This window comes from Nomascus leucogenys, chromosome 9, assembly GCF_006542625.1.
Source record: "Nomascus leucogenys isolate Asia chromosome 9, Asia_NLE_v1, whole genome shotgun sequence".
NCBI lineage: Eukaryota > Metazoa > Chordata > Mammalia > Primates > Hylobatidae > Nomascus > Nomascus leucogenys.
In genome coordinates this window covers 13645053-13668369 of record NC_044389.1, presented here as the reverse complement: position 1 = coordinate 13668369, position 23317 = coordinate 13645053, and the positions used below count along the sequence as shown (strand labels likewise).

Below are 23317 nucleotides of genomic sequence, written 5' to 3'. Positions count from 1 at the left end.
AAAACAACAAACCTGAAGAAAGCCCTTCTTCTAATTTTGTAGTTCAAGTTTCTGCAGCTTAGCTTCTCTGCTATCTCCCTGCTGTCCCCAGTGCCTAGTGGAAATTCTGACACAGGACAAAAAGGCTGCCTAGGCTGAGGTAGGTAGGGTAGCTCCATGGGTGAAACTTGCTACATTTCTAAATCTTATGTGACTAGTTGCCTGGTCTCTTACAGCCTCTGAAGCAGAATGTGCAGACCTTGTAATCCCAGAAGAATCTTAGGGTCCTACCATGAGGCCAGCCTCAGTGTAGGTACTCGCTAATGATGGCAGGTGTATTTATCAGTTGTTTATTTGAGAATCCTGCTCTCCCAATTTCCCCAGGGCTGATCAAGAGCCCTTAAAGGAGTTTGCTCTACTTTGGATACTGAGAATTGGTGACTCTTATCAGGGAAAGGAGTTCTTTGCCTCAGGAATGACAAAACTTGTACAATTTTTGGGAGCCTTGACTTGTAAAAGTCACCCCAGATCCCTTCTCACTTCTTGCCCCCACCATGTGATCATTGTTCCCCTTGGAGTTAGGGAGGCTGTGTTGAGGTGGAGCACAGTGGCCATGTGTTAGAGGCTTAGGAGTCACGGGAACTGCTCCCTACAAGTGGCCTCTTCTATGAAAGGGGGACCAGTGATTTTTGGCTGCAAGCTCAAGGGTAGCACCACTGTCACCTTATCATCTGCTTCTAAAGATCCAGACATCTGCTGGCCAGAGGAGCATCTGCTGAACCTTCTCATTAGAGGAGAGGTGTGGAGGAAGGGAGTGGAGGTGTTTGCCATGAACTATTTTCATTATTCAGAAAGTCTGGTCGAGGTACACTTACCCGAAATAAAGCTGAGCAGTACAGTTTCTTTGTTTTTTGATTTCGACTGAATCTCTAGCAAGTCAGTATGTTATTCCTTTGGTTATCTTCATTATGATCCACAGAAGATTATGTATGTCTTTGATCACAAAATCAAAAAACAAATTATTCAATGCATGTAAATGCATTTTGTTGGGTTGACAAAATCTTCCAAAATGGTATCCGTGGGGAAGAGTCTGTCCAAGAGGGCTGTAGTGGTGGGATGCTGAGAACTGCTGACTGGGCGTGTGTTGCCCTGTGCGCTGTGTGCTGTGCATTGGCAACTGGTGCCAACCACAGTCTCATCTCAGACCGATTTGTGGAAGAGAACCTCTTATGGCAGAAATGGTTTTTATAAGCAACTTTGAACATACCAATGGTAAAATCCAAAAAACGCTGAGCTGAGATTTGAAGGCTATGGATGAACAGAGCCCCTAGCTGGGCCTTCTCCATGCTTTCCTCTCTCCTCCTCTAGCCTCCAGTATCTTTCTAGTTTCCCTTTCCAGGAAGAATAAAAGGTCTAAAGAGTAGGGGAAAGGAAAAAGGAAGAGCTGACAATAAATAGGCCGAGTGACAATGATGGGAAGTTGCTAGAACGCTTTTTTGTTTGTTCTTCTATGTTTAATTTTTTTTTTTACCTTTTTTAAACATTTTTATTTATTTTTAATTTTTTAATTTTTTTATTTCTTCTTATTTCGTAAACCAACATCAGAACTACAGTAGCTAGAACCCTTGATCCTGTCTGGTACCATCTAACTACCTCTGCTCTGCTTTATAGCAAGCTCTCCCACCAGCCACCCCTCCCCACCCCCCACCCCCACATCACTTCTGGGTTTCAGTTCCATGCCCTCTCCAGTTGCTTGAAGTATAAGGATTGTCAAGATGTAAATATTTGGATTCTTCTGTATAATAAAGCACAAATGAAGTATGATGTGTGTCCCTCAACTCCTTTCTGCCGTCTCTGGTGGAGCCATGGAAGTGGCCAGAGGTATTTGAGAGAGGAGTGATCAGTGGCAAGGCTCTTCCTTAACCTGTCTTTTAAGTTCTGGGGCACCTAGGGCACAGCCAAGGAGGCTCAGGGTTGAAGTTTGGAGGCATCAGAATCCATTCCATTCACCTATATCAAAGTGCCCTTTGTGTGCTTGCCACTGGATTAGACATAGAAAAATCTAAAGAAAGCAGTGGGCCGGGCGCGGTGGCTCACACCTGTAATCCCAGCACTTTGGGAGGCCCAGGCGGGCGGATCACGAGGTCAGGAGATCGAGACCATCCTGGCTAACATGGTGAAACCCCATCTCTACTAAAAATACAAAAAAAAATTAGCCAGGCATCATGGTAGGCGCCTGTAGTCCTGGCTACTCAGGAGGCTGAGGCAGGAGAATGGAGTGAGCCTGGGAGGTGGAGCTTGCAGTGAGCTGAGATCGCACCACTGCACTCCAGCCTGGGCGACAGAGGGAGACTCCATCTCAAAAAAAAAAAAAATTAAATTAAAAAAAATAAAAATAAAATAAAAATAAAAATAAAGAAAGAAGTGAGCAGGTTGGGCCTTCATTATTCAGACTCTGAACACCTTCGCAGACCCAACCCTAACGCTGGGGTTTCCCGATAATGTGAACCCCAAAGAATCGGCTTGCTTTCCTGGCCTTGAGTGCACTCTCTCACGCACTGTCTGCCTTGGGAATCCTTACCCCCCTGCCCCTGGCCCAGCCTTGCTTCATAGTGGGATGATGCCCTCAAGACAACCAGGTGGCCCTTTCTCAGGGGAGGGAAGATTGAGTTCAACAAAACTTGCAATCATGGGGCCAAGGTGCTAGCCCCAAAATGGTATTAGGGCTTTACTGATCTAGTGCCTGTCTCCCTTCTGAGTGGAAAACTGGTGCCTTCATGAGTACCTGCCCTCCACTCTTGAAAACGGAGTATTTCAAACCCTCCATCTTTCTGTCTCAACTACAGGGAAGACCATTTCTTCAGCTGTTCTTCTTAGACTGGATTAAGAGACAGAAACTCAGGAGTTAACTCAAGTAAGTACGTGTTTCTTGAGAGGATCCATGTGAAGCAATAAGAGAGGCAGAATCTCAGCAAATAAATCCAAGGCCAAAAAGAACAGAAAGACTGGGCCTTGTGGTACCTGAAACTAGAGGCCATTCTGAATTTAGTCTGTGATTATTCTCTGTGGTGCCCACAATTAGCCGGTTCAGCTGCTCTCTGGAGGCCTGTTTTTATATCTATCTGCTTCTCAGCCACAATCAGGTGCTCCCACCCACTCCTTTTGTTTAAAAAGCTTTTTATAAATTTAATTTTTGAATAAGTAATACATTCACGTGGTTCAAATAACACATTCTTAACAGTTTCCCTCCCATCTCCGTCCCTATTGGCTCACTTCCCAAGCCCTCACTGGTTACCACTGTTATTAGTTTCTTATATATCCTTCCAGAGTTTTGAAAATATATATACTAGCAAGATGCATATGTATGCTTATTTTTCCTTTTTACCCAAAGTAGCACACCACAGTTCTGCTTCTGCTTTTTTAACCTGTGATATAGCTCAGAGACGTTTCCACAACAGTAAAGAAAGCATTCTAATGATTTTGAAGCAGGTTATAGCCCATTATGTAGATGTATCATGATTTCATCTTATTCCCCTTCTGATGGACATTTGGGTTGCTTACTCTTTTGCTCTTATAAACAATACCTTAACAAGTAACCTTGCATGAATGCAATTTAGCACCTGTGTAAGTAACTATGTCTGTAAGATAAATTCCTAGAAGTGGAATTGCTGGGTCAAAAGAATAATTTTTCAGAGGATACACGTGAAGCAATAAGGGAGGCAGAATAATTCTTTTGGCCTAGCAATGGGGTAAAGAAAAGGTATGATTATTTATTGCATAAATGAATTGTTTCCTTTGACTCATAGCCTGTGTTTATGGGTAACTTCTGCTTATGTGTACCTCACTGTGATCCCTGTCCTTCCTCAAGGTCTCTGGATGCATCCTTTCAGCTTTCAGTTCCTGGGGTAATTTCCTTGTTGTTTTCCTTTTTAAATTTCCAAGGGTAATATCCTGAAAGATTGAGAGAGAACCGAACTAGCCAAACTTCCTTTTCTACAATAGGCCAAATCATAGGTTAATGGCCAACAGGTGAGTTGATCACTCTTAGGCCAGGAACCTGTCCTGGTTCACTAAATTGTAGTGTGTGAATGGGTATGTTTGTGTGGGGTTATGTTGGACAAAATATAACTGCTCAGGGCTTCCCTTGTGCAAGGGCTGTGGGCAGGGCTACTTTTCTCAGAATGGACAGTAGGCACAGCAGGAAAGTTCCATGAGAGCAGAGATCATGCTGGTCTCATTTACTGTTGTAACCTCAATCCTTTTCATGAGGTCTAGCACAAAAAAAAAAAAAGGTGCTCAATTAATTTCTTTTGAAAAAAAGTATTAAGAAATTAATAGGCCGGGCATGGTGGCTCACGCCTGTAATCCCAGCAGTTTGGAAGGCCAAGGTGGGCAGACTGCTTGAGCTTGGGAATTCAAGACCAGCCTGAGCAACATGGTGAAACCCCATTTCTTAAAAAAAAAAAAAACAAAAATTAGCTGGGCATGGTGGTGTGCACCTGTAGTCTTAGCTACTGAGGAGGCTGAAGTGGGAGGCCTGGGAGGTTGCAGTAAGCCGAGATCACGCCACTGCACTCCAGCCTGGGCAACATGGTGAAACCCCATTTCTTAAAAAAAAAACAAAAAACAAAAATTAGCTGGGCATGGTGGTGTGCACCTGTAGTCTTAGCTACTGAGGAGGCTGAAGTGGGAGGCCTGGGAGGTTGCAGTAAGCCGAGATCACGCCACTGCACTCCAGCCTGGGCAAGAGCCAGACCCCGTCTCAAAAAAAAAAAGAAATTAATATATCCAAGTACATCCATTAGGATTCTGTTTTTCAACCTAAAGGGGCCATCTGGCCAGGAGATGTAAATAACGCAGGATGGGCAGATATTTATTTATTTATTTTATTATTATTATTATTTGAGATGGAGTCTCACTGTCTCCCAGGCTGGAGTGCAGTGGCGCGATCTCAGCTCACTGCAAGCTCCACCCCCCGGGGTTCACGCCTTTCTCCTGCCTCAGCCTCCTGAGTAGCTGGGACTACAGGTGCCCGCCACCACACCTGGCTAATTTTTTTTTTGTATTTTTAGTAGAGACGGGGTTGCACCATGTTCGCCAGGATAGTCTCGATCTCCTGACCTCGTGATCCGAGAATGGGCAGATATTTATATGGTGAGATTTAAAGGCAACCAAGTTCCGGGACCCTCTACTTTATAACAGCTTCTTCCCTGGCTACCACAGAGGTTGAAATTCCACCATCATAGTTACTTATTCCTTCAGGTTAGGAATAGCCCATAGCCCTTTGCCCAGGGCATCTGTTCCTTTAGAAGAAAGGAAATGGCCACTTCCTTTCTTCTGTTAACATCAATTTGACCTTCTTCAGGCAACAACCTCCACTGCTCTCTACTGCATACCTTTCAGGTGGGGTTGACTCCAGGCCAGGTTCCAGAGGTGGGAATATAACCCAGACCCTATCAGTTTATTCTAATCCCTGGCCATAGTGATTGGTCCAAGGATGGGCTTACATCTCAAATCCTTCTAATGAGACCCAACTTGTGAACTTTGCTGGAGCTGATAGGAAAGAAGCACTCTTTCACTGGAGTTGCTGGACTGGTAGGAAGAAAGATGCTGGTGCCTGTCTTGCCACTTGGAGTGAAATGAATCCTGATTGCATTATTTGAGCATCTGTACCTAGCCATGCCTGAAAGCACAGTTGGACTTCTCAGGTTGTGAACCAATACCTTTTGTTTGCTCAAGTGAGATTGTTAGATTTCTGTCACCCTCATGGAAAAGAAGCCAGATAGGCTTCTCCCTCTGCATTGCTCTCTACCTATGGCCCAGAGTAAACCCATTGACCTCATTTCAACTATAGTGTGGAAGAGGGCAGTTACTGAATGAAATTTAAAAAAGAAAAAGTAAGACAAGGTCTTGCTTTGTTGCCCAAGATGGAGTGCAGTGGCACAATCATGGCTCCCTGCAGCCTTGACCTCCAGGGCTGAAGCAATCCTCCCACCTCAGCCTCTTGAGTAGCTGGGACTACAGGCATACACCATGAAACTCAGCTAATTTTTTAATTTTTAGTAGAGACGGGGGTCTCACGATGTTACCCAGGCTGCTCTCGAACTCCTGAATGCAAGCAATCCTTTTGTTTCAGCCTCCCAGAGTCCTGGGATTACAGACAAGAGCCAGCATGCATGGCCTGAATAGGAATTTCAATGAGCAAAAGTATGTGATAAGACAGAAGTACTATCAGGATGAGTTAACAGGTAAAGACTGTGGGCCTGGGTGGAAGATCCTTAGCAGGTTAGCAGGGAACCTACGGCAAGAGAATGCTGAAGAAGTAAAGATAATAAAAAGGGAAGATGAGAAGGCAACAGACCAACCTAATTTACTTCATCACTAAACCAGAGATCCACAGGCTCTGCCCTGAGCCCCTGGATTACGCAGGAAGTTTCAGAATTGCAGAGCTGTCAAGTGTCAGCTTTGGGAGAAATCTCAGAGAGCATTCAAGCCATGCCTGCATTTCATAGACGAGGAAATGGAAGGGGAGAAACTTGCCCATTATCCCATAGCTACTCTGTGGAGGCAGACGTAAAATTATTAGAACAGGGCCAGGAGTGGCGGCTCACGCCTGTAATCCCAGCACTTTGGGAGGCCAAGGTGGGCAGATCATGTGAGTTCAGGAGTTCGAGACCAGCCTGTCCAACATGATGAAACCCCATCTCTACTAAAAATACAAAAATTACAGGCGTGGTGGCAGGTGCTGTAATCCCAGCTACTCGGGAGGCTGAGGCAGGAGAATCGCTTGAACCTGGGAGGCGGAGGTTGCAGTGAGCCGAGATCGCATCATTGCACTCCAGCGTGGGTGACGAGAGTGAAACGCCATCTCAAAAAAAAATTAGAACAGAATCCATACAGCTGACAAATATGATTCTGGAGTCATACATGCCTGGATTTGAATCCCAGACTTACCATTAACAGCTAGTTGTCCTTAGGTTTTACTTAACCTCTCTGAATCTCAGTTTCATCGTAAAATGGGGATAATCATAGTATCTAAACTGAAGGTTATTGAAAAAATTTAAAAAGATTTTTCATGAGGCCAGGCGCGGTGGCTCATGTCTGTAATCCCAACACTTTGGGAGACCGAGGCGAGCGGATCACCTGAGGTCAGGAGTTCGAGACCAGCCTGGCCAACATAGTGAAACCCCATCTCTACTAAAAATGCAAAAATTAGCTGGGTATGGTGACATGCACCTGTAATCCCAGCTACTTGGGAGGCTGAGACAGGAGAATTGCTTGAACCCAGGAGGCAGAGGTTGCAGTGAGCCAAGATCACGCCACTACACTCTAGCCTGGGTGACAGAGCAAGACTCTGTCTCAAAAAAAAAGATTTTTTTTTCATGTGAGGGGTTTAGCTTAGTGCATGGCAATAACTCCCAGGCCTAGAGACAACGTAGAGACTAAGAACTCACCCCCTAGAAAAGTTGCCTCCAATGGAAGGTTTGAGGGGAGGAACTGTCAGAGCAGGCCCTGTTTTTGAAGCACAGAGTTTCAGGGTCCTGGTTAAAGGAGGAAGACAGTGGAAGGAAGGGGACACACTCTATTGGGATGTGGGATCGGGAAAAAGGTGAGCAAGGAAAACAAGCACATGAAAGGGAAAAACCCTGTATTGGGGTGGGAGGGTGGGTGGAATGAGCGTGACATTCTGGATAAACTGTCATCCCTGATGTAAACTAAGAGATGGTGAGAGGGATGGATGCTCTCTGGGGGCCATGGCAGGAGACAGGGGCGACTTGCCAAGAAGCAAGGAGAAAGTGGAATGTGTTGTTTCTGTGTGTAGCATGTCTGTGTCTATCACCCCAACCTCTCCTGGGCTTCGCTGGCAGCCCAGTGTGGTCCAGGACTGTAAGATGTCTTGCAGCCAGCCATCCCGGGGAGCAGGTTCTGAAATCATAGCCCCACACCCTTTCCTTGTCCTTCCCTCCCTTGGGTTGCCCCAACCTAAACAAGACAACCTGGGCAGGGGGGCCACACGCTGATGGAAAAATACACACTTGGCTGGAAAAGGAGCTTTATTTGTATGTGTTGAATTCCCGCAGCAGCCGAAGGATAAATAGCTAGTTCCAGCCTCAGCTGAGTCTGCCCACAAGGTGGGTGGTAAAATCTGTTCTTATTTAGATAGCTTTTGGGGAGAGGTGGAGAGGGGGGTTGGGGGCAGCAGGAGAGGGGACTTGGAATCTGCAATGTTTATATGATCAGTCATGGATGTCATCTCTCTTTAATTAGGGGTTTGGAGTTGAGAAACAGCTCAGCTTGCTTATCCTAGGAACAGAGCAGATTGGCAAGTTGGCAGTGGGCAGGGCAGCTCCTTAAGACCCACCTGTGGTTGGATCGCTGTCTCCATCCCCCAGTGCCCTTGCTAAGCACTCAATAAATGTCAGCACTTTGCCAGGCCCTGTACTGGATGCTTTACATGCATCATCTCATTCAATCCTCACAATAACCTCATGAGTCTTAAGCATCATCATCCCTTTTACAGAAGCAAAACCTGAAAAAATAGAAGGACCGAGTAGAAAGCTAAGGTCACACAACTTGTAAGTAGCATTGCCAGAGCTGAAACCGGGTCTCCTTGACCTAAGTCCATGCTTTTAGCCTTTTGCCATCCTTCCCTGAGCTGGGAGTAGGGAGCTGGGCTTTTAAATCCTCAGGCATGTCACTTCTGTTCTCTAGCGCAGTCCTCAGTACTTCAGGCAGAGAAATGGTTGGATGACTTCTAATAGCTTTTGGCTTGGTGTTTCTTGTGATTAGAGAGAAAAGTTCCTTGTAGCCACTATATCCCCAGTGCTTAGAGACAATATACACATTAAAAAATGAACACATTTCCAGATAGGTACAAGTGCTATAAAGAAAATTAATTAGGGTAATCGGCTATGGACCAGAGAGTACCTGAGGATCTAGGGCTCCTTTAGATGGGATAGAAAAGGACTTTCTGAGGCAGCTACATTCAAGCTGAGACTATCCTGGGGAAATGTAGGAGGCAGAGGAAATAGCATATGTGAAATCTCTGAAGTAGGGATGAGCTAGCTGTGTTCAAGAGATTGAAAGGACTGTGTGGCTGGAAGAGTGTAAGGTATAAGGGGTTGAGGGTATGCAATGAGGATGGATAGAAAAGGCAAGCAGGGGCCAGATCATGCAGGGTCTTATGGGTCAGGGAAGGAGACTAGGCTTTTAATTGCAAGATGAAGCCACTTGGAGGAATGAAGCCAAATCTGACTTACATTGTCAAAAGATTATTCTTGCTGCTGTGAAGAGCATGGAGTGTCAAAGGTCAAGAATGGGGGCAAGGAAACAAGATAGAAGGCTATGGCTAAAGTGCAGGTGAGAGATGATGGCAGCTGAACTAGTGTTTTAAGTAAAGGTAGGGAAAAGTAGCTGGTAGAGCTGACTAGACATGGTGATAGAAGTTTAAGGGGTTTTGTCCTACAGGAGGTGCTCTTTTCCTACAACTACTCCCTAAGTCCACCTCTCACTTCATGTCTGGGTTTAGCCCAGAGCAATCAGCACATGGCATTTCCCTGGCCACAGTGATTGCTTTCAGGGCGGTCCACAGGGAGTTTTGTTTCATGGAAAGTAGAGCCTCCTGGCCTGGCTGGATAGAAAGTACATAACCCCAACTGCTGCTGGTAGTCATCCTAGGAGGGGAAAAAACTTAAGTAACAAACAGCCTAAGAGAAAGCTGATACTATGGATGGCAGATGGAGAGACCAAGATCTTGATGATATTGTTGAGCCTTTGAATTCACCAACCCAGATGTTCACTCTACCCCTGGACTTTCTATTTAGTAAGGCAATGAACTTCTTTCATTATCACCAATGTGAGCTGAATTTCACTCACAACTCTAAGTATCCTAATTTATATACTAACGGAATCTAGGAACTCCAAACCTGACTTAAGTAAGCATAAGCATAGGAAACAAGCCTGGAATAGAATTAATTCGTGGGCTTTAAAAAAAGACCAGTAACTGATTTTGAAAAGTGGGTTCAAAAATTCTGTAGAAGTTAGAAATTTGTATTTTTAGCTTCTGCCATGACCTGTCATTAATGGATTACATAAATTCATACTTCTTGTTGTCCTTGCATGAGTCTAAACACCACATAAGCAGTATGGCAGGCTGCTGCTCAGTAAAGAGTATAAGGTAGATGAATTCATAGGTAGATGAATAAAAGGTGCCTATTCAGAGATGCATTTTACATGCATGGTGCCTAGCCTAGGTAAAAAATCATCATCGGTACACTGTGATATGGACAAGGGCATTATAGTCTTTAGTCACCTGCCTAGGCAGGTCCAATATCTACAATACATTCCTCAAAGTCTTCACTTGGCCTGGGTGACCTCTTCCTACTTCAGCTGATTTCTGCTCAAATCTGTTATCTCTGTCATTTAAATAGAATTATAAAGATAAGTCAAGTATATTACAAAATCATGAGTAGGGAATTCAAGTTTGACACCGAATTGTCCAGAATGGTACTTGCCATAAAATGATGCTGGAGAGAGGAAATCCCTACTTAAATTTGTATGAGTATTTGGTTAATCTCACATCTGATTTTCTCACCATTTCATTCTCAAACACCAGCATAATGCTTGGCACACAGTAGGTGTTCAGTAAGTATTTGCTGAACAAGTGAAAGTTTTATCACAGAATTCTGGTCAGCTATGTAAATCACAAAAAGTGAAAGCTGCAAAAAAAAAAAAAATTTGCAAAAGGATCTATTATCTTCTTCCCACATTATTTTAAGACCTCAGAAAAGCTATCATCCCTGAAAGTGTAAGGGTAATTGAATTGTTTCTACAGCTATTTTACATCTGTGTCAAACATTCAATATCGTTAGTGATGCTGGTAAGTTGGCAAACTAAAGGACAACAATTCCAAATATTTTAACATTCTGATTATATAGCTCTCTGGCCAGTTTACTCCCAGACACACATTCAGGATAAACACATACTCAACATTAAATGACTATTTATTTTTCAGGTTTAAAAGATTTCAAAATACATATGTACAAGATAAATAAACTACACAAAAATTATGTCATCAAATATATTAAAAAAAAAATTCAAGGTAGGCAACTTAGATCACCTTGGCAAATAACACATTAACTGAGATGAACCAGGACAAGTCCCCTAAACATCAGGATGAAATTTCTTTTCTATGCCTACTAGCTGACTGGCCTTCCTTTTCTGTGTTGAGTTGTATACTCTGGAGTCGCCAGCCTCTGGTAGATTATCAACCATCTCTTCCTCATCAGCCTAAAAAGGAGGAGACAGGGTGAAATACAGTAAGGTTCACACAAATGCCAGGATGGAGAAAAATGAAGCTCTGTAATATTATTTCCACGTACTTCTTTGTTGCAAGATTTATATACAGCATTGTGCATACGATATTCTCTCAAAAACATCTTCCTCAATTTTTGGGGGTTTTAATTTTTATTTCTTTTTATGAGTAACACAACTGCTATTTAACTCAATCTGAAAGATGGTATAACTCAGCAAGAACTATGCTGTGCTAATTTCCATGTTCCTGTAATTTGCATTTTGCTAAATGAGGAAATTCTATCAACCTGAAGTTTTTCCTTCAACCTTCTTCCACGAATGGTCCCATAAGAAAAGTTTTCCCCTATCTCTGCAACTAGCCCCTGCAAATATAGATTCTTCTCAGTGTTAAAAGGACAACTTAGAAAAAAAGAATCTGAGACACCACCCCGCTATCCCTGCTACCTGCAATATTAAAAAAATTAACCAGATGCTGCCTGCCCTCTAGTGTTGCCCAATAGGTGACAACTGTTATGAAACATCTACTGTTGGTTGAGCTATTAGGCTATTTTGCTGAATGATTATTTAGAAGGTTGCAATAGGAGAAAAAGATTAACTAGTCATTTTAGAGTTCAGTACAAATTTGGGAAATCTAAAAAACATTATTTATACACATATACTTTATACTATATATACTTAATTAACTGACAATAGTAGCAAACATCATACCTTTTGTTTCTGTCTTGCATGCTTCTCTGTCCACTGTCTGGCATTCTTGAGGAAGACTGGCTTATTATATTTAAATTCTGAGGACTGAGATGAAATCAAAGAAAAGAGTTAATGGAGAAAAACATGATTTACAGTGGTTAGAGCTGCTGCAGCTATCCTCACGCAGGGAGAGTTAGCGGTATAGACAAGGTAGGATATGTGTTGCAGAGGAAAATGGGGATATTTACTATGTCAGCCATGAGCGGGTCATCAGGGTTGGGTTCTGACATGAGCAGCTGAATAGAGGTCAACACAGTTGCAATGTTGAGGGATGGTCTCCAAGCACCCTATACACAAACAGATAAACAGTTGCTTTTATATTAGAATGTGATACTCTAATTCAAGTTTAATAGATGAAGAAAATAAAATGCTGTAGAGTCAACCATTTACCCACAACTCACTTTTGGTGGCAATTTGAGAACATCCAGACAAATCCTTCCAGCAGAATCAATGTTTGGATGATAAATTGGAGTGAGAAATCGGATCTGAGGAGGTTCAAATGGGTACCTATGAAAGAATAAGACAACAGATAATTTTCATTATATAATTTTGCTTCTAAATACATTTAAATAGTTTCTTGGTCACAATAATTTTGGTATTATAGAAATGTCAGGGAGACTGCCTTTGGGAGGCAAACTTTCTCTCTTCCTAAATTTTCATTATGAAAATTTAAAATAAATCAGTTTGAAATAACAGTATTGAAAACATCCATATATCTATGACCTGGATTCAAGCCACTTTACTTTCTAAATACTCAAGCATATCTTCTAAGAATAAGAACGTTCTCCCATATAAACGCAATACTATTACCCCTATGAAAAATTTAAGAACTAATTCCCTAATATCATTTACTGTTCAGATTTCAATTGTTCTCCCCAGTTTTTATTTTTTATAGCTCGGTTTTTCAAAACAGGACTCAATTACAATTCACACATTGCATTTGGTTATTACATATCTTTAGTGAGACATAGACCTTGCAAAGTTCCCAGTCTATTTTTAGAACTGATGCACCACATGATTATTAAGCTATTCTCTGAAGACTTTAACAAGTTTGGCCAGGATCTGACCTAGCGATTAGATGTCTATGTTTCAACTGTTGAATAGTTATTTCTTCCCTTCCCCGTTCTGTACAAAACTACAACTGTAACTCACCTGATGAGAGCCTTAAAGGAGACTTTAATTAAAAGGGGCCTTAACCATAAAAAAGAACGAGATCATGGTCTTTGCAGGAACAGAAAGCCAAATACCACATGCTCTCATTTATAAGTGGGAGCTAAATGATGAGAACATATGGACACAAAGAGGGGAACAACAGACACTGGGGCCTACCTGAGGGTGGAGGGTGGGAGGACAGAGAAGGGCAAAACTACTGGATACTAGGCTTAGTACCTGGGTGACGAAATACTCTGTACAACAAATCCCCGTGATATCATGAGTTTACCTATATAACAAACTTGCACATGTACCCCACAACCTAAAATAAATGTTAAAAGAAAAAGTGGGGGGAGCTTAATGTTAAGAAAGCACAATGGTGGTTGCCAGGGGCTGAGAGCAGGGAGAAATGGGGAGTTAGAGTTTAATGGCTATGAAGTGTCAGTTTGGGAGGATGAAAAGTTCTGGAGATAGATGTTGGTGATGGCTGCACAACAATGTGAATGTATTTAATACCACTGAACTGTACACTTAAAAATGGTCAACTTTATGTTATGTATATTTTATCACAATTTAGAAAGTGAGGGGGTCTTTGACGTGATCTGGCCCATTATTCTGGAGAAGGAAACTGAACTCCAGAGAGATAAAATAACTTGGTCAAGGTCACATTAAGTCATGATAAGGCCAGGATTAAAACCTAGCCCTTTATGCTCTATCTACTACATTGCTCTGTCTCCCAATTTATAAATGCACTTTACCATGTAGGTTGAGAAGCTGATTCATACTAACCTCTCAGGAATGATAACTTCTAGCTTAAAAACACCTTTCTCATAAGGTGTGTTGGCTCCACCTAATATTTCTTAAAAGAAAAAAGAAAGAAAGAAAAAGTTAAAAGGGAATCAGATCATTTGAATTACTACCATATGGAGCTAATGAGGTCTATGGTCCTAATAGAGAAACTAGGCCTAGGACAATAATTCTCTCTCAGGACTTTAACAAGTCCTCATGCAACACACCACAATGCTAATGTACTCAAAAAGTTAATAGTGTCAAACAAAGGACATATAGAAAATCTAAAGCAGAAGTTGCAAAATGCTGGCCACAAGACCAAATACAACCTACAGACTTGTTTTGTTTGGACTGCAGTATTCTAATCATATATGTTTCCCATCTGGCCTCACAGATATTTGAGATGGTTATCTTTGATCTAAACACTGCTTCACTGCTTTAAATCTTGGCTATAAATCAGCATAAGGTATAATAAAAAGTCAAAGAAGCAAGAAATGTCAAGCAAACCTTTTATAAATGTAAACAAATTAAGGTAGAAAGATGGTAGGGCACTCTGACCTTATAACTGCTCCTTACTTTAGAAGAATACACAAAATGTTTTATTTCAGCACAATCTTCAATAGGGTCATGACTTTCATCATATACGTGATTTGATACCTACGAGCTCGCAGATCATCCATTTGGTCTTTATCTTGCCAACATGTGATGCCTGGGGGTGGCTCTGTGGCTAACATGTGCAGCTCTCTCTTCAGACGTGAAGCTCTCTGCATGATCCCCAAGTAGAAGGAACCACACACAGTTCACTGCTCCACACTAAGAGCTGCCTGGGATGCACTGGAGGAGAAAAGAGGTGACCATAAAATCATCAGCAATAATGACTATGAAGTTTTCAGCAAACAGCTTCAATGTAGTGAGGGTGGGGGACAGAGTCCTCTTTTTTGTTTTGAGACACAGTTTCACTCTGTCACCCAGGCTGGAGGGCAGTGACACCATCTCAGCTCACTGCAACTTCCACCTTCTGGGTTTGAGCAATTCTCGTGCCTCAGCCTCCAGAGTAGCTGGGATTACAGGCGTGCACCACCATGCCCAGCTCATTTTTGTATTTTTAGTAGAGACAGGGTTTCGCCTGTTGGCCAGGCTGGTCTCAAATGCCTGACCTCAGGTGATTCGCCTGCCTTGGCCTCCCAAAGTGCTGGGATTACAGGTGTGAGCCAATGCACCCAGCTTTTTTTTGGGGGGCGGGGGGCAGGGTCTTGCTCTGTCACCCAGGCTGGAGTGCAATGGTATGATCTCCGCTCACTGCAGCCTCAACTCCCTGGGCTCAAGTGATCCTCCCATCTCAGCCGCCTACGTAGCTGGAAGTACAGGTGTGTGCCACCATGCCAGGTCAACATTCCTCTTATTAATCTCTATTCTGACAAGGGAATCTGAGTTTTTCCATTCCCTTCTTATGAACATTTATCTACGCAAGCAAATAATTTTTAAAATAAAGAATTAAAAATGCAAAAAGTTCTACAAAAAATAAAAACACTAAAGGTTTTAAATAATGGGTGTTTCCACTGATAAACTGTAAACTCATGAGGCCAGGCCTGGGTCTGATTTTGCTTACTATTGTAGCCTTAGCATGCCTGACATAGTAAAGGGACTTGACAAATATTAGCTGTTGTGAGGAAGTCTACATATGCTTTGTGAGAGCAAGAATGGTAGAGATAGTCAACATTCTAGGTACAAACAAATGTTAAATGTCTGAGGTTCTCCATGTGTTATGGATTCCACCTTCTCCCAATCTTCAGGGATACCAGTCCATCAATTATTCCATCTTTCTTACCCTCAATATTCAAATATGCTCAAAGTCTCTCTCACCTAAAACCAACACCCACACACATATTCACCCAACACTCTTCTCAACTCCAGTTCTCTCTTTACTAACCAAGCAAAGGATACCAATCCTTTTTTTTTTTTTTTTTTTGAGACAGAGTCTCACTCTGTTGCCCAGGCTGGAGTGCAGTGGTGCGATCTCAGCTCACTGCAACCTCAGCCTTCTGGGTTCAAGCAATTCTCTGCCTCAGCCTCCCGAGCAGCTGGGATTACAGACGCCCACCACCACGCCTGGCTACTTTTTGTATTTTTAGTAGAGATGGGGCTTCACCATCTTGGCCAGGCTGGTCTTGAACTCCTGACCTGGTGATCCACCCAACTGGGCCTCCTAAAGTGCTAGGATTACAGGCGTTAAGCCACCGTGCCCAGCCGACACCAATCCTTTAATGTGTTACAAATATCCCCCAGTTTATGCTTATCTTTCCATGTTGTACATGGTGTCTTTCAATGAACACATACTCTTAACATAATCAATCTTAAAGTCTCTTTCTTTACATTTATACTTTGTGTATTAAATTTTTCCTTACCCCCAAATGTAGAGATAGTCCTACATAGCCTTCAAATATTTTATAATTTTGCTATTCAAATTTAAATATTGAATCCACTAGGAATTTAATTTTATGTATAGTGAGTGAGGTGGGGGTCCAATTTAAAGTTTTTCCCCATAGGAATAGTCAATTGTTCTAACACCATTTACTGAATAAGTCCATCCTTTCCCTGCTGATATTACTATAAATTAAATTTCTATATGTGTGGATTTGTCTTGGGACTCTTGAATTTGTTCCACTGGTCAAGTGGATTATTTCTGAGACAATACTCCACTGTTTGAATTACTATAGCTTATTCATTTTTTATTGTTTAAATTTTTTCCCAGCTTTACTGAGGTATACCTGGCAAATACAAATTGTATATATTTAAGGTGTACAATGTGATGTTTTACTACAGCTTATCCACCTGGTCTTTTTCTTCAGGAATGACTCGATTATTCTTCACTCTTTGCTCTTCCGTATAGATTTGAGAATCAGTTCATAAGTCCATAAATATATACATAAATATGTAGATCTGAAATTGTAATCCAAATCATAACAGGGTTCTGTGATTTGGAGTGTAATTTTATTGATGCTATAGATCAATTTGGAGATAACATATCTTTATGATATTGAATCCTAAGATCCATGAGCACGCTGTTTCAGTCTTTTTTTTTTTTGATGCTTTCCAAAGGTTTTATAATTTTCTCTATAAAGCTTTACCTAATTTTTGTTAGACTTATTTCTAAGTATTTATATTTTTGCTATCTTTTCAAAAACACTATTTTCTACCTATTTCTTACTGATACATGTAAATCTAATTGATTTTTTTTATTTTTTTGAGATGGAGTTTTGCTCTTGTTGCCCAGGCTGGAGTGCAATGGTGTGCTCTTGGCTCACCGCAACCTCCACCTCCTGGGTTCAAGCGATTCTCCTGCCTCAGCCTCCTGAGTAGCTGGCATTACAGGCATGCACCACTAGGCCCGGCTAATACTGTATTTTTTTAGCAAAGGCAGGGTTTCTCCATGTTAGTGAGGCTGGTCTCAAACCACGGACCTCAGGTGATCCACCCGTCTCAGCCTCTCAAAGTGCTGGGATTACAGGCGTGAGCCACCTCACCCAGCCAATCCGATTGATTTTTAACCAAAGCCTTAGTAATGCTAATGATGAATCTATTTGGGATGGGGAGCCATCTGGGAATGGTAATTCCACACTGCCAATCATATCATTCACATATAATCAGTTTATTTCTTCCCTTCTAATTCTTTTCCTGCCTTCTATTCTGACAGTAACTTCTAGTACAAATGTTGAATGGAAAAGCTGATAGCTGGGCCAAGCATGCTGGCATGAGCCTGTAATCCCAGCTACTCAGGAGGCTAAGGTGGGAGGATGACCTGAGCCCGGGGAGATTGAGGCTGTAGTGAGCTATGATTGTGCCAGTGCACTCCAGCCTGGGAGGCAGAGTGAGACCCTGTCTCAATAACAGCAAAAAAAAAAAAAAAAAAAGAAAGAAAGAAAGAAAAGCTGATAGTTGGCATTCTTGTCAGATTTCTAACCTTAAAGGCAAAGCTTTTAACACCATGCTAATCAATAAGACTGGCCTATAACTGTCCTTTCTAATTTTGTCTTTATTAGGTATCAAGGTTATGGCAGCCTCCTAAAATGAGTTAGGGAGTATTGCCTCCTTTTTTTTTTTCTTACATATTGTGGATTAGTCAAAGAGATAATTTGTTACTAGGTTGTCTGGAATAACTCTATCTGGTCCTGGTGTTTTCATTTTGAGAAAATTTTAAACTACAAATCCAATTTATTTAAATATTATTCAAGTTATTTATTCTTGCATCGATTTTGGCCAGTTAAATTTTTCCACAAATTTATCTATTACATGCAATTTTAAATTTATTTGTATAATGTTTTATCTTTTTAATCTCTGTAGTTATCTATGGTTATGTTTCCATTTTCATTTCTAACACTGTTTATCTGTGCCATCTTTTCTTTGATCAGTCTTGCTGGGCATGTATCAACCAAAAGGAAGTTCAAGTTTTGGTTCCACTGGAAAGAATAAAACTTTATGACAAAAATAGAAAATGAGAAAAAAAACTTTTTTCTTAAAAATAAAGATTTTTTGCTGGAAGTGTTTTGTACTTCAAGATCATGCCACTGCACCCCAGCCTGGGTGATAGATTAGGACTCTGTCTCAAAAAAAAAAAAAAAAAAAAAATTCGTCCAAACACGTACTATACATTTTTTTCTTGTCATTATTCCCTAAACAATACAGTGTTAACAACAATTTACTTAGCATTTTATTAGGTATTATAAGTAATCAAGAAATAATTCAAAGTATATGGGGGCAGAGCTGGGCAAGGTGGCTCACACCTGTAATTGCAGTACTTTGGGAGACCAAGGCAGAAGGATCACTTGAGGCCAGGGGTTCAAGACCAGCCTGTGCAACAAAGGAGAACCCCCATCTCTAAAATAAATAAAGTATATGGGAGGACATGCAGAGGTTCAAGACCAGCTTGTGAGGCCTGGTGCGGTGGCTCATGCTTGTAATCCCAGCACTTTGGGAGGCCGAGGAAGGTGGATCACTTGAGGTCAGGAGTTCGAGACCAGCCTGGCCAATATGGGGAAATCCCCTCTCTACTAAAAATATAAAAATTAGCCAGCTGCGGGGGTGAAGGCCTGTAATCCCAGCTACTCAGGAGGCTGAGGCAGGAGAAAGGCTGGAACTCAGAAGGTGGAGGTTACAGTGAGCTGAGATCGTGCCACTGTACTCCAGCCTGGGCGACAGAGCAAGCCTCTGTCTCAAAAACAAAACAAAACAAAACTGGCCAGGCATGGTGGCTCACACCTGTAATCCCAGCACTTTGGGAGGCCAAGGTGGGTGGGTCGCTTGAGGTCAGGAGTTTGAGACCAGCCTGGCCAACATGAGGAAACCCCATCGCTATTAAAAATACAAAAATTAGCAGAGTGTGGTGGTGCACGCCTGTAATCCCAGCTACTTGGGAGGCTGAGGCAGGAGAATGGCTTCAACCAGGAAGGTGGAGGTTGCAGTGAGCCAAGATTGCACCATTGCACTCCAGCCCTGGGTGGCAGAGCGAGACTCTTTCTAAAAAAAAAAAAGAACCAGCCTGTGCAACAAAGGATATCCCCATCTATTAAATATAAAGTATATGGGAGGACATGCATAGGTTATATGCAAATACTACACCATTTTATATCTGGGACTTGACCTTTGGTGGATTTGGGATCCGCAGGATGTCCTGGAACCATCCCTCATGGATACCGAGGGCTGACTGTACAGTAAAAGTATCACAAGTATAAAGTATACCTTTATATAAAATGAGAACAGTGGAAAGCCATGGTAAAAGGATTAGAACAAGCAAGACAATTTCTCCCAAGGAAGCAACCAGACTCCAGCCTCACTATATTAACCAAAATTGGCATATGCCATTCTTTGGCTCAGATGCCACGAATAACTGCCTATTTTTCAGGGTATAAAGGTTCTTTACAATTTAACCCTTATATCCCGCCTTATATCCAGTATCTACTCTCCACAAACTCATGCTTCAGCCACACTGCCCTATTCCTGCTGCCCATAAAAGTTTTATTCTTTCACACCTTTAGATAAGTACATATTAAATCACAACTCCTTCTCCAGTAATGCATCCCCACCCCTCACACCTTTCCAACGTCACCCTCTGTGCGTCTACATCTATTTGCATCGTGTTCTAATTCACCTGATAGTTTCTTCTCCTTAGGAGGAATTCCTTGACGACAGGTCCCTAGTCTTTTTTTGTACCAAGTCTGCAGTAAATTTGGATAATTAATGAACGAAACGTGGGTTTGGACCAGATGTTGAAGAAGGCAAAAGAACAGCCAGTGCACAACCCGCAGCAAGTACGGGGCTGTTGTGTCCTTTCTACTGGCAAATTTCCCCCTGCTGCGGCAGGAGGACGGCTCGGGAGAGCTCTGACCACGATTTCATGCAAAGATACGGTGAGACCCTCCGCTCAACAGTTGCTTTTCTGAGGCTCTCCTTTCAGAGGAGACGAAAACTCCCCTATTAGGCGGAAACAGGATTCCTTCCCCCCAAGACTCAGTGACCTTCTCCAGTGTACCTTCTTTCAGATGGGGAACCGGAATACTCTCCTTGCTTACCTTAGCTGACACCCCTCACCATGCAGCAACGCGCGGACCAACGAGGTACCAGCGCCTGCGCGACCTCGGACGGTTGGCGTGGCTCCGCCCCCTGTCTGGAGAAGATTGTGATTGGCCCACAATAATCCACCGGGAAAGAAGCGCAGCCACAGCTCCTCTCTATTGGCCAGCGCTCTGAACGCTCACGCATTCAAATGACAGCGCGCGCCGGGCGCAGCCATTCAGCTTCCTACACCCTGCGGCTCAACCCTGAGACGCCAGCTGGCAGTCCAAGTTCGGTTACAAAGTCGGCTCTGTCAGACCAAGGAAGGAGCTGGAAATCGTTTCTTAGCAAGAACAATGAAAGAAACCAGAAATATTTAATCTGGAAAAGAGAATACGTGATAGCTGTCTTCCTTTAAGTATTTTTCACATGGGAGATTTTACTACTTCAGAGGACACATTTATTCAGAGGACACATTTAAGGACAACGGATGAAAGTCTAAGAGATGCAGAACTTAGTTCAATAAAGCATTCTATCAATTAGAACTCTGAAGAAGAAAGTAGGTAGGGTAGTGAATTCCTTCATCACTGGAAATGTTCAAGTGGAAGTTAGATCATCACTTGTTAGGGATAGTGCAGAAAGGACCCTTGTACGGGGTGGCACTTTGGAATAGATGACTTTTTTTTTTTTTTTTTTGAGACGAAGTCTCGCTCTGTCACCCAGCTGGAGTGCAATGGTGCAGTCTCGGCTCACTGCAACCTCTGCCTCCCGGATTCAAGCAATTCTGCTGCCTCAGCCTCCCGAATAGCTGGGATTACAGGCAAGCACCACCATGCCCAGCTAATTTTTGTATTTTTAGTAGAGACGGGGTTTCACCGTGTTGGCCAGGCTGGTCTTGAACTCCTGACCTCAGGTGATCCACGCGTCTCAGCCTCCCAAAGTGCTGGGATTACAGGCGTGAGCCACTGTGCCCAGCTGGAATAGATGACTTTTAAACCATCTTCCAACGCTAGATGCATGGTACTTTCTGAACAAGGAAGAACCTGTTTATAGTTAAGCCAACCTTAACTTCTCAGAGCTGCCTCTGCCAGAGGCCAATGCTTCATGAGCGCTAAAAGATGGCACAGACCTGACTTAATCTAAAGGACATGGCTGGAACTTGACTAGACTTTGGGAATGCTGTGGGTGGAAAAACAAAACAAGCAAAAAGCCAACCCTCATCTGACTGCTCTCAGCTCACTGTGTAGCTTTGGAACAATGATGGTAATACTAATAGTAATTTATTACTACTATTTATTACTATTATACTATTACTATTATTGGTAACGGAGTAATAATCAGTCTCTTTCTAAACTTGTAAATCAGTATAATTTTGGCCACTGCAGTGATGTCTACATCTAGTCAAAACTGGTGTTAAGTGGCAAATGGTTCCCCATAACCATTGTGTGGCGTTTTCTCTCAAGGGCACCATATGTTCACTAGGACTCTGTGATACTCCCCTGGGGTTCCTCACCTTAGTTGTAGGAATAAGCCAACCACAGTAGTTTATTAATTATTATAAAGTTGTGAAACAAACATAAGGAATCCCATTCTTGTCCAGTCTAATTCCAGTTCGCTGTTGAGGGTTTGCATTTATTGTTAGCATTTACTCAGCATTTAGTGAAGTGTTTTCTGTCATAATTGAGTTCCTGCTTATTTTACTACTGATGTTTTCTGTTTTAGTCCTTTCAATACCTGTCTTTATTTTCTTCTTGCCCCAATTGTAATTGTATCTCAATTACAGTTCCGTCTTCAGAACTGAAATTGATTACTTCCTTGGGTGGTTCTCTGAGAAATAGGTCTTAAAAATGTCTCTTAGAAAAAGCAAGAACTGTATTGAGTCCGGTGGAAAAGAGAGATGGTTTGATAAAACAAGTAAGTCTCTATGATTTTGGCAACAGAGAGGAAATAAAAAAGGATAGAAGAAAAAAGAGGAAGGAAGAAAAGGAGGTAGAGAGGGAGGAAGAAAACAAAGAGAAAGAAAAAAAAAGAGAAAGAACCCCATACACTAAATGTACAGTTTCCATTTGTCCACCAGAGGGGGTATGTTAACTGGTGGGAATAGAGGCCAGGCTAAAAGATTTTCATAAACTTTTTACGGGTGTCATTGTTTTTTAAAATGGAGCATTTTAATGTTATAATTTATTTTTAAAGTGTAGCTATGAAAATTATTATTTTATAAAGGTTTCTTCACTTTAACAACACATCATAGCAGGCTCACTTAGTACTTGTAAAAGTATAAAAATTGTATTTTATTTTTATACAGTAGTATTTGTCAGGATTTATTCAGTAGTATATGAAAATATATCTTATTTATTTTTATTTTTTATTTTTTTGAGACAGGGTCTCACTCTGTTGCTCACTGCAACCTCCGCCTCCTGAGTTCACACGCTTCTCCTGCCTCAGCCTGCCTAGTAGCTGGGACTTCAGGCACCCACCAACGTGCCTGGTTAATTTTTGTATTTATAGTAGAGACGGGGTTTCACCATGTTGGCCAGTCTTATATTTTCTTTAGAATAGCATACTTATAGCCAGCTGCAGTGGGTCATGCCTGTAATCCCAACATCTGTGGAGGCCTAGGTGGGTACATCACTTGAGCCCAGGAGTTTGAGACCAGCCTGGGTAACATGGCAAAACCTCATCTCTACCAAAAAATACAAAAATTAGCCAGGCGTGGTGGTGCATGCCTGTAGTCCCAGCTACTTGGGAGGCTGAGGTAAGAGGATCACTTGAGCCCAGGAAGTTAAGG

The 23317-nt window shown here is 42.2% G+C and overlaps 1 protein-coding gene across 1 annotated transcript; it reads right to left on the bottom strand.

The window, feature by feature from the left end:
* Positions 1-10964: 10964 nt before the first annotated feature.
* On the bottom strand, positions 10965-20617 carry UBE2T (ubiquitin conjugating enzyme E2 T). The gene is made up of 7 exons (XM_012502075.2): positions 20547-20617; positions 14642-14814; positions 13981-14050; positions 12441-12546; positions 12228-12326; positions 12001-12084; positions 10965-11268 (listed from the first exon to the last, which is right to left on the bottom strand). The coding sequence occupies exons 2-7, from the start codon at positions 14748-14750 to the stop codon at positions 11143-11145; spliced, it is 594 nt and encodes a 197-aa protein (XP_012357529.1). The 5' UTR covers positions 14751-14814; positions 20547-20617; the 3' UTR covers positions 10965-11142.
* Positions 20618-23317: the final 2700 nt, after the last annotated feature.